Here is a 12236-nt window from a genome sequence, read left to right as displayed (position 1 = left end):
TGATACATACAAAATTATGAGGGACATCTATAGAGTAGACAGGAAGAAACTTTTCCACTTGATGGAGGGATCAATGACCTGGGTGTAGATTTAAAGTAAAGGGCAGGAGTTCTAGAGAAAATGTGAGAAAAATCTTTTTCACGGACAAGGTGGTGGGAATCTAGACCTCACTGCCTGTTAGGATGGAAAAGGCAGAAATCCTCATAATATTTAAGAAATATTTAGATGTGCACTTGCAAAGTCAAGACATACAAGGCAGTGGGCCAAGTGCTGGAAAATGGGATTAGAATTGTTCAGTGCTTGTTTTAGACCAACCCAGATGTGATTGGCCTAAGGCCCTCTTTCTCTGCTGTAGATCTGTATGACTCTAAATGAGTGGCATGCAGATTGTGAGTTGGCATTTGGTAGTTCTTGGCTAAAAATGTTGTTTACAGTTTCTAAAAACAAAACCATTTCTTGGACATTCCTTGGCCTCATCAGTACTTAGATATATTGAGTTGATGTTGCCTTCAGGGACATGCAAGCCCAAATTTGTGACTTACCATGATTCAAACAAAGGTGTAGAGCATTCTAAAGTATTTTTAATTGGAAATGCGGGTGACAATCCCTCTCTTCTGTTCACTGTTCCAGTGACCCAGATTGTTCCTTTCCTTTTGAGAATGAATGATTTAAAGTTTCCCCTTCTTTCAGAACCAGTAACCTGGCTTTCATTGCTATTAGGTGCCATAATGCTATTTTGAATAGTCTTGCAGAGGATGTATTCTGAGGTGATTTTCCATCCAAGCAGCAGCTACATTGAAATCTGCTTTGTTGCTGCAATCATACAAAATTCAGTGTATTTATTCTGGCATATCTACAAATTGTTCACAGAAGTAAATTAGTGTGTTTCTTCCGTTAATACTGATTTGCTTTCAAGGTTTCTTCAGTCCTAGTGTTGCTACCTAATAAATGTTTTCTCTGTTGTGCTTGGCATGCATATTTCAGTTAAAATGAGAAGTGATATTTTTAGGCACAACAAAGCCCAGGCACATCATTTCAGTTCAGTTACTGTCCTGTTTAGAAATTGCTATTCACAAATCAATAATAGATTTTGAGGAGTACCATTTCTAATAATACATGATGAATTTGGAAATGTGAAGCTACAATACTCATGTACAATAAGATTTAACACACTGCTGTAGCTTGTATAAATATTGGGTTAATATTTCATTAAATGTTACCAAACTTTCATAGAATCTGAGAGAACAGAAGGAAGTTATTTGGCCTGTCCCACCTGTGTTAACCTTTTGAAAAAAATTTCCGTGGAATCTGATTCTCCTATATTTTCAGGTGGTGTATTCCAGATCTGAGTAACTCTCTTGTGAAAAAAAACCTCCTGATTTCCTTCTAATTATTTTTCCAAGCATTTTCAATCCATGTCTTCTTGTCCTAACCTATTTATCAGAGGAAAGTTTCCCACTTTTTACTTCATGAAAATTCCTTGTAAATTTGAACACCTCTATTAGGTTTTTACCACATCCATACCTGCCTCAGAACAAACCCAATTTTTTCAAAATGGCTGGAATCCTTCTTCCGATTTAAAGTTTTACTGAACGAATTATTAAAGTAAAAGTTACAATGAATCAATCTCATGTACATTCCTTCCTTTAGTGTAGAAAATGCATACTGTTGTGTTTCTGTTGTAATCTGGTATCTTTCTAATAACCATTGTGATGTTACGCTCCAGATCATGCCTTAAAGCTAACCATTTATCCTTAAACTATGCAGTTATTCCAATCAAAATATTTCAAGTTTGCTAACATCGATTTGAGATTTGGATAATATTAGCATTTTGATTACTATTGCATATTCTACTTCAAGAACTAAAATTAAAAATAACCAATGGCAGCACAGTGGCTCAGTGGTTAGCACTACTGCCTCACAGCACCAGAGACCTGGATTCAATTCCAACCTCGGGCAACTTTCTGTGTGGAGTTTGCATGTTCTCCCTGTATCTACATGGGTTTCCTCTGGGTGCACCGGTTTCCTCCCACAATCCAAAGATGCGCTGGTTAAGTGAATTGGCCATGCAAAATTGCCCATAGTGTTCAGGATGTATGGGTTAGGTACATTAGTCAGGGGTAAATATAGGATAGTCGGGTAGGGGAATGGGTCTTGGTGGCTTACTCTTCGGAAGATCAGTATGGGCTTGTTCAGCCGAAGGGCCTGTTTCCACACTGTAGGGATTCTATTTTTAAAAATCCAATAGCATTAGCACACATTAAACTAAAAAAAATTATATCTCAGACCAAAAAAATGCAATTCCCAATGTCTTACTCCTAGCATGAAGGCTGCTGTTTGTATACTTTGGCAAGAATTAGACGCAGCTCATAGTAGAATCATAGAATCCACACAGTGTGGAAACAGGTTGCCTCGACCATTTCCACCACCTACAAACAGACCCCACTACCACGGATATATTTCCCTCCCCACCCCTATCTGCATTCCGTAAAGACCATTCCGTTTGCGACTCTCTTGTCAGGTCCAAGACCCCCACCAACCCACCCTCTGCTTTCAGCATCTTCCCCTGCCACCGCAAGAATTGCAAAACCTGTGCCCACACCTCCCCTTTACCTCCGTCCAAGGCCCCAAAGGAGCCTTCCACATCCATCAGAAATTTACCTGCACTTTGATGCACGTCATTTACTGTATCCATTGCTCCCAATGTGGTCTCCTCTACACTGGGGAGACAGGATACCTACTTGAGGAATGCTTCAGAGTGCATCTCCAGGACACACTTATTAAACAACCCCACCCCCCTGTGGCCGAACATTTTAACTCTGCCTCCCATTCCCCCAAGGACATGCAGGTCCTGGGCCTCCTCCATCACCAAACCCTTACCACCCGACACCTGAAGGAAGAACACCTCATTTTCCGCTTTGGGACCCTCCAACCACATGGGATCAATGTGGATTTCACCGGTTTCCTCATTTCCCCTCCCCCAACCTTATCCCTGATCCAACCTTCCAACTCGGTAACGGCCTCTTGACCTGTCCATCTTCCTTCCCACCTAGTGGGCGGCACGGTGGCACAGTGGTTAGCACTGCTGCCTCGCAGCGCCGGAGACCCGGGTTCAATTCCCGCCTCAGGCGACTGACTGTGTGGAGTTTGCACGTTCTCCCCGTGTCTGCGTGGGTTTCCTCCGGGTGCTCCGGTTTCCTCCCACAGTCCAAAGATGTGCAGGTCAAGTGAATTGGCCATGCTAAATTGCCCGTAGTGTTAGGTAAGGGGTAGATGTAGATGTAGATGTAGATGTAGGGGTATGGGTGGGTTACGCTTCGGCGGGGGCGGTGTGGACTTGTTGGGCCGAAGGGCCTGTTTCCACACTGTAAGTAATCTAATCTAATCTATCTGGTCCACCCTCCTCTCTGAGCTATCATCTTCACCCTCGCCTATCATAATCCCAGCTCCCTTCCTCCCCCTCCCCCTCCCCCTCCCATTTATCTCTTCACCTCCTTGGTTCATAAGCCTCAATCCTGACGAAGACCTTATGTTTGAAAATTCCCCTGTTCCTCGGATGCTGCCTGACTAGCTGTGCTTTTCCAGCACCACAGTCTCGACTCTGATCTCCAGCATCTGCAGTCCTCACTTTCTCCCAACAAGTCCACACCAACCGTCCGAACAGGAACCCATCCAGACCCATTCTCCTACCCTATTAATCTACGTTTCCCCTGACTAATGCACCTAACCTAAACACCATGGACAATTGAGCATGGCCAATTCACTTACCCTGCACATCTTTGGATTGTAGAAGGGAACTGCAGCATCCGAAGGAAACCCACGCAGATGTAGGGGGAATGTGCAAACTTTACATGGACAGTAGCCCGAGGCTGGAATCAAACCTGGGTCCCTGGTGCTATGAGGCAGCAGTGTTAACCACTGGGCCACCGTGCCACCCCAGTTTTGCAACTGTTAGGGAAAGAAAATCATGAACTGTGTACACCTAATTTGTTGCCATGCATTGTATTAGGCAAGACTCAATTTTAAAAATCTAAAACTGGAGACTAATCTCTGGAATTCCAATTCACCCTGAAATACTTGCCATAAGCCAGAAAGAAAATTCGGCTCTAAGGCAACTGATCTACGTCAGGGCAGAATGTGATGTATCTCAAATGATCCTGTTGCCCCCAGAGCTAAAGGGGGATAAAAATTAACCACGACCCCATTGCTGGAGGTGAACTGGAAAGTAGATGACAGCTGAGGACTAGATTGAGCTTAAATGTGACCATCTCCGACCACTTTCAATTCACCCTTGAGAAATGGTCACCTGAATAAGGAAAGTGGAACTTGTTTGGCTGATATTTAATTGCTTCCGACAGGTTGTGCAAATGCCCTTGTGTATACTGGCTAATAACTAATAGGGAATATTGCACAGTCTCTCTTCCTTATAATCATTATTAACATCTTAAACGCAAATACAGCTTCAGCCTGTTTTATTTCCCCCTCTGGTGAATGGAGGTTGTTCTATAGGATGCTTTACCCATGTACACGGCTAAATACAAAATCCAAAGTTGCCACAAAGCATGGTTTTCCTTTATTGCTTGTATAACTGTGACATGATACTTTCTCATCCTCCAGATTGACTTGGTTCATACAATTGGTGAGAGTGCTGCCATGGGGACTGCTGGCATCATTCTTTGGGGAAGCATCAATTACGCAAGATCAAAGGTATAACTATTTTAATCATATTCTTCCCCATCCCAATAAATGCAGCCCAATTTCATATTTATTTAGCTGAGAGATTTGAGGTGTACCCTGGACTCTGTGTTCAGCATACTTAATGTGTTGTAAATCCAAGTCATTTACATTCAAATTTCGGTTTGATGGTTTCTTTTCTCCCTCAATTCCTTGACTGAATGATCACCTAATAAGTGTCTCTACCTATAGTGTACGAGAGATTCATAAGTCTGTAAAGTTCACCTTCAGTGATAAGAAGGAACATAGGAATAGGAGTGGGCTAGCCTGCCCCACCATTCAGTACAATCATGGCTGAACGAACACTCTAATGTCTTTTAAAAACCCAATCTCCATAACCATGTATATCACTGGTAACCGAAAATCTATCAATCCCTACCTTTAAAGACTGAGCCTCCACAGTCTTCTGTTAGAGAATTCCAGTTTAAAAAATTCTCTTATTTTTAAGTTGTGCTCCCTGGGTCTAGACTCCACAGGCAAGGGAAACATCTTACCTGCATCTACTCTGTGCAGCTCTTTAACTATTTCATAGGTTTCAATTAGATCACCTCATCCTCCAAAATGCTACAGGCCCAGTTTACCAAGTCTCTCTTCACAGGAAAGCCCCATCATCCCTGGGTCAGGTCTGGTGAACATTTGTTATACTCCCTCCATGGCAATAATAATCATTTTCCGAGGGTAAGGAGATCAAAACTACACACAGTTACTCCAGGTACAGTCTAGCAAAACTTCTACTCAACTGAAGCAACACTTCACTCCTCAAATCGTCTTATGATAAAGGCTAGCATTCCATTAGCATTTGTGATAGCTTGCTGGCCTTGCTGCAATCAGTGACTTATTGATAAGGACCTAGATCCTCTTGTACATCTACACTTTCCAACTTGCTATCATTTAAGAAATACTTTGCACATTTATTTCTCCTACTGGACAACCTCACATTTTTCCACATTATATTCCATATGTCATGTTCTGAACTAAGCCTGTCCAAAACTTCCTAAATCCACTTTACATCTTCTTCACAACACACATTGCCACTTAGCTTTGTACTGGAATGACAATCATTCCTTCAATACAAGTAGAAACTTATTGTTCCCCTTTTCCCTGAGACCATCTTAAAGATTTTTCTGTAAAAATGCATGGATTCTTCAGATCCACAGATGGAAACCAATAGAGAAATCTAAAATAAAACAAATTTCTTTGCACAGATGCTGCCATACCTATTGAGTTTCTCCAGCAATTTCTGTTTTTGTTTCAGAGAAGTCTAAAATATTCTAAAATAATCCAAAATCAATGATTGCATTGATTTCTCCAGAGTATGATCATTGTAATCATATGATGAATTTGCATGACATTTTTACGCAACTAAAATAGCTTTGCTAAACTTAAGTTTAATGATCTCTTATTAATTAGCTTAGCATATTGCAATCATTGTGGGAGGTGATGATCTAGTGGTATTATAAAAATCTGGAATTAACAGTCTAATAATGACCATGATCTATTGTTGATTATCGGAAAAACCCATGTGGTTCACTAATATCTTTTAGGGAAGGAAGCTACATAGAGTCATAGAGATGTACAGCATGGAAACAGACCCTTCGGTCCAACCCATCCACGCCGACCAGATATCCCAGCCCAATCTAGTCCCACCTGCCAGCACCCGGCCCATATCCCACCAAACCCTTCCTACTCATATACCCACCCAAATGCCTCTTAACTGTTGCAATTGTACCAGCCTCCACCACTTCCTCTGGCAGCTCATTCCATACATGTACCATCCTCTGTGTGAAAAAGTTGCACCTTAGGTCTCTTTTATATCTTTCCCCTCTCACCTTAAACCTATGCCCTCTAGTTCTGGACTCCCTGACCCCAGGGAAAAGGCTTTGCCTATTTACCCTATTTACCCTATCTGTGCCCCTCATAATTTTGGCCTTCAAGTGACTCCAGACCCATAGCAATATGGTTGACTCTTAACTGCCCTCTGGACAGTCAGGGATGAGCAATAAATGTTGACCTATCCAGTGATATCCACATCCTGTGAATAAATAAACAAAAAAAATCATGGAATGTTGAAAACAATCTACTATGATTTCACATGTGTTACTTATCCTTAAAGTGAGGTTTATATTTCTCATATGATCCTAACTTTTTTACAATTCTCTGATGTCAATGGATTTAAACACATGAAGAACAATTATCAACTTGTCGTTGAAAAGCTTCTGACTGTGTACAATTGTATTCTACAACATTTACCGTGATTAAAGGCAGGAAGTGAGATTTAGTAATTACTGTTGCTCATATATTTCTCTCAATTTTTGAATCATCACATTTACTTGCAACAAGCATCTTAGCATAGAATCTACTCTGCTGACGAAATTTGATCATTTGTTTTTTGTATATTTATAACCAGGGAGACATTGTGTAAGGTCTTATTAACAATTCGATGGGCTGCTGGTTTTGGAAATCAAAATGAAGACTGGGATTTTTTGATGATGGCAGTTATTTAAGTTCATATATGTATTTTTAGGATTGAAATGTCTTTAACCTTCCCTTACAGAATCACTGCTTAGAAGTGAAACAATACGTGGACGGACCCCTGGGACATTATATTGTTAACGTGACATCTGCTGCAAAATTGTGCAGCAAACATCTTTGCAAGAGCCATGGCAGGTGTGTGAGGCAGAACATTAACTCCAAAACCTACCTTCACCTGGATTCAAACAGTTTCAAAATCCAAGCCAATCCTGAAGGAATGCATCCCAGATTTTCTGTGAAAGGGAGAATGAACACGAGGGATATCAAAGTCATGCAAAAAAAGTTCACATGTCAGTGTTACGAAGGCTGGATTGGGATATCTTGCGAGGTACCTGTTCTTGAGATTCCTTCTTTGGATAAAAATGTCCATAGCACGGTAGTTAGAAAAAATTCAGCACCGCTGCTACCATTTTCATTGGCCACTCCTGTTGTCTTTCAGCTGGTCTTTCAAACCTTTTATTTTCAAAACTAGAAGAAGCCTACGTGCACATGAATGATGTAATAAAGATGTGATTTATCAGATATGTGCAAACGAATGTGAACTATGATCCAACTGAGAGACTTGGTTCTAGGAACAATTTACATCCAGAGACATGACCGTAACTATCACATCTGCTCCAGCACACTCTTTGCAACGACCAATATGGCAATTTCAAATCAGGTGATTCCTGAATAATTCAGGGTCTGCTTGAAAATCCTACCTAATGAGCAAGAAAATTTGGGAGAATTAGTTTCTAAGATTAGTTTCTGCAAGGATGTTTTCTTCCCACATTAGTTCTCCACACCATGTTCTGATAGAACAAGTGAACAGGGACTATGGTCCTTGATCACTGCTACTCCACGGTAGTAATTCTAAACAGGTAGATGTTCATAATATGACTGCGACATTGTGGTGGCTCAGTGAGTTTAAATCATGAGCAATTGGATCATATTGGATCCAAGGCTCAGTTCCCAGTCTCTGGTGAGTTAACAGACCTCAGCCAAGACATTGGTTGGAGTACTGGAATTGGCCTCAGTGTCCTGATTTAGTAGAGTGAGGGATTTACTTAACCTGGCTTTCTGCACTGAATGGATTCTGCAAGCTCTGCGGTAGATGTGCATGCTTGGATTTTTTTTTTGTATGGTAAAATAACTTGGAATTGTATTATTTAAAATTGAATAATGCTCACCTCAGTGAGGAGCTGGAGCTCAATTAACACCTACAGAGCTGTCTCCAACAATGAATCAACATGCTTAGGAAGAGAGAAGAAATCCTAAAAATGTAAAGGTTTTCAAAAATATGATATTTAAAGTAGTTCACAAAATGTCATTAATATTCAAGACATAAAGACATAAATTAAAGTATTCCTTTAGATTGCAAATATGCTTAACCAAAATGTATTGGGAGAATTTTTGGGGTGATTTTTTAATTAACAAAGTCTATTTCTTTTCCTGCCTATATGTAGTGAATGGGTGTTATAAACTTAAAAAGGTTTTTAAAGAAATACGATGTTTTTAAGATTGACTAAGACCGAAGGCCTTTTACAAATCAGGCTTTGTGCAGGGAATCCTTAAAGAGTTTAGGGGCAGAAGTCACTAATACTTCAATTTAAATTGTGATATATAATCAAGAACTTGAAAATAAAACCATCCAATTAAATCATGCAATTTGACATTCATTTTGGTCATCATTTTAGCATGCTTTGTATGACTTACCACATTCATTCTTATAAACTTCTGGCTTAAATGTGCTTCCTAAACTGAATATACTTTTATTCCATGAATGATATTTAAACCTAAGTATATTCTATGGCATAACGTTGGGCTAAAGTTCCTGCATTAGGGCATCTAAAAGCACAAGGACGCTTCTACATTTTTCTGCATGGGATATTGCTTGAAATGCAAGCTGGTATAATTACAGAAAGGAAAATTCTGAGTTAACAGTAAAAGCAACTTTATCTTCTTTATCAGACTGACAATTCAAGAAATGAACAGAGAAAAGGAAGTGCAAATTAAAATATAAAAATTCAATACCAATCAGATACTTAACAAGTAATAAAAAGAGGAATCGAAGAATTGAATTTAGAAAGTTAAAAATCACACAACACCAGGTTATAGATCAACAGGTTTATTTGGAAGCGCTAGCTTTCAGAGCACTGCCAAATAAATCTGTTGGACTATCACCTGGTGTTCTGTGATTTTTAACTTTGTATACCCCAGTCCAACATGGACGAAGAGAGTGATGGGAAAGACTTAAGGAATGACTCTCCACATTTACAGTGATTAATTTTCAGAATGCTTGCAAATTGTTTCTTTCCTCATTTCAGATCGTCTCTAATATTCTGTATTGAATTTAGTTTGTATATATTGTGTAAATACTGCAATGTCACACCATTCAATACAGTTTGAGGGAGAGGCAGGCAGTAACAAACTGCTCCGCAAACTGTTGCGGAGTTTCAGGACACATGGCAATAACTGTTTAAGTTGCATCTCACATGACAGCAACTTGTGCCATCTACAAGGCACAAGTCAGGATTCTGATGGAATAGTCCCCACTTACCTGGATGAGTGCACCTCCAGCAATACTGAAGAAACGTTTCACTATCCAGAACATAATAGTTCACTCAGTTGGCATCATAACCATAAACATTCACTCTTTTTGCTGCTGAGTGTCGGTGAGGAGCAGACTGGAGGCTGGAGCGATCCCGGAGCAGCACAAGGGGAAACCTGAGTCTCGGTGTGATGTGAGGTGAAGTGAATCCCAGTGCAGCAGGTCTTATCTTGTTGCAGCTGAGTGACAGTGAGGAGTGGACTGGAGGCTGGACTAGTGTGGGACAGTTCATGGAATCATAGAATCCCTACAGTGTGGAAACAGGCCCTTCAGCCCAACGTGTCCACACCAACCCTCCGAACAGTAACCATTCTTCTACCCTATATTTACCCTGACTAATGCACCTAACACTACGGGCAATTTAGCATGGCCAATTCACCTGAACTGCACATCTTTGGATTGTGGAAGGAAACCGGAGCACCCGGAGGAAACCCATGCAGACACAGGGAGAATGTGCAAACTCCACACAGTCAGTCGCCCGAGGTTGGAATTGAACCCAGCTCCCTGGTGCTGTGAGGCAGCAGTGCTAACCATTGAGCCACCGGACTGGGGCCTGGCGCTACATGCTGAGCTGCTGCTGTTTGGAATCCTTTACTGGACCGTAATGTAAATTTTTTTCACAAAGTTTTAACTACCACATTTCTAACTTACTCTTAGACACAATAAGTAATGCTACTGCTTTTCTTTTCATCCTCTTTTGTATAACCACAATTTTTGTTTTACTCAGTAAGATTTGTTCAAAGATACTTGTACCTAAGATCGCACCATTAAAGGCAGCCATTGTAGAAACTTCTCACTGTACTTCTACACTGGAGTACAAGTGACAATAAAGGATATTCACATTCATTCTACCAGTGGCATTCAGTAGCAGGGTGTACCATCTAAAAGATGCACTGCAAAAATTCACCAAGGCTTCTTAGACAGTACGTTTCAAACACACAACCACTACCATCTAGAAAGACAAGGGCAGCAGATACATGAGAACACCACCAGCTGCATGTTCCCCTCCAAGTCACTCATCATCCTGACTTGGAAACATATCATTATTCCTTCAGTATCACTGGAGCTAAAACCTGGAACTCCCCCTCCAATGGCATTGTGGGTATACACATATCAAATGAGGGGGTCAGTTTAGCTCAGTTGGCTGGTTGGTTGGTTTCTGAAGCAGTGCGATGTCAACAGTATGAGTTTAATTCTTATCACCAGCTGAGGTTAACATGAAGCACTCTTCTTCTCAACTTCTCCCAGAGTCTGAGGTATGGTGGCCCTCAAGTTAAATCACCACCAGTTGTCTCCGATGAATGAGAGAAAGCAGCCCTATGGTCTGATAAGACTATAGTGACACAATGCCAAATGAGTAGTCGGCTTCATAAAGGCAGCTCATTCACTACCTTCCCCACAGCAACTAGGGGTGTGCAATAAATGCTGGCCCACCCTGTGATACCCACATTCCTCAATGATAAAAATGATTTTTTTAAAATAACTTGCAATGATGTAGGTATTCCTACAAGTAGCTGCTCTCAGTAATCTTAGACCATAGAACATAGAACATTACAGTGCAGTACAAGCCCTTCGGCCCTCGATGTTGCACCAACCTATGAAACCAATCTGAAGTCCATCTTACCTACACTATTCCATTATCATCTGTATATTTATCCAATGACCATTTAAATGCCCTTAAGTTTGGCGAGTCTACCCCTGTTGCAGGCAGGGCATTCCACGCCCTTACTACTCTCTGAGTAAAGAAACAACCTCTGACATCTGTCCTATATCTATCACCCGTCAATTTAAAGATATGTCCTCTTGTGCTAGCCATCACCATCTGAGGAAAACAGCTCTCACTGTCCACCCTATCTAACCCTCTGAGCATCTTGTATGTTCCTACTGAGTTATCTCTTAATCTTCCCTCTATTGAAAATCTCCTCAAATCCCTCAGCCTTTCCTCATAAGACCTTCCGTCCATATCAGGAAAACTCCCTCTGCACCCTTTCCAATGCTTCTACATCCTTACTATCATGCGCCAACCAGAACTATACGCAATCCTCCAAGTGCGGCCGCATCAGAGTTTTGTACAGCTGCAACATGACCTCATGGCTCTGAAACTCAGTCCCTCTACCAATAAAACCTAACACACCATATGCTTTCTTAACAATCCTATCAACCTGGGTGGCAACTTTCAGGGATCTATGTACATGGATACTGAGATCTCTCTGCTTATCCACATGACCAAGAATCTTACCATGAGGCCAGTACTCTGTATTCCTGTTACTCCTTCCAAAGTGAATCAGCTAACACTTTCTGCATTAAATACCATTTACCATCTCTCAGCCAAGCTCTGTAGCTTATCTGTGTCCCTCTTAACCTGCAACATCCTTTCACA

At 41.0% G+C, this 12236-nt stretch overlaps 1 protein-coding gene across 5 annotated transcripts in view; it reads left to right on the top strand.

Annotated features, from left to right (window-relative positions):
* hyal6 (hyaluronoglucosaminidase 6) overlaps positions 1-10702 on the top strand; it is a 46772-nt gene extending 36070 nt beyond the window's left edge. For all 5 annotated transcript variants that reach the window (XM_072552663.1, XM_072552665.1, XM_072552666.1 and 2 more), the window contains 2 exons: positions 4618-4707; positions 7289-10702. In XM_072552663.1, coding sequence (XP_072408764.1) covers positions 4618-4707; positions 7289-7738 — 540 coding nt within the window. In that variant the 3' untranslated portion in view covers positions 7739-10702. The remainder of the gene's footprint in view (positions 1-4617; positions 4708-7288) is intronic.
* Positions 10703-12236: the final 1534 nt, after the last annotated feature.

The sequence above is a fragment of the Chiloscyllium punctatum genome, chromosome 32 (genome assembly GCF_047496795.1).
Source record: "Chiloscyllium punctatum isolate Juve2018m chromosome 32, sChiPun1.3, whole genome shotgun sequence".
In the NCBI taxonomy this organism is placed as follows: Eukaryota; Metazoa; Chordata; class Chondrichthyes; order Orectolobiformes; family Hemiscylliidae; genus Chiloscyllium; species Chiloscyllium punctatum.
Note: the sequence above shows the minus strand (reverse complement) of the source record. Positions and strands in the feature narration are given on the sequence as shown.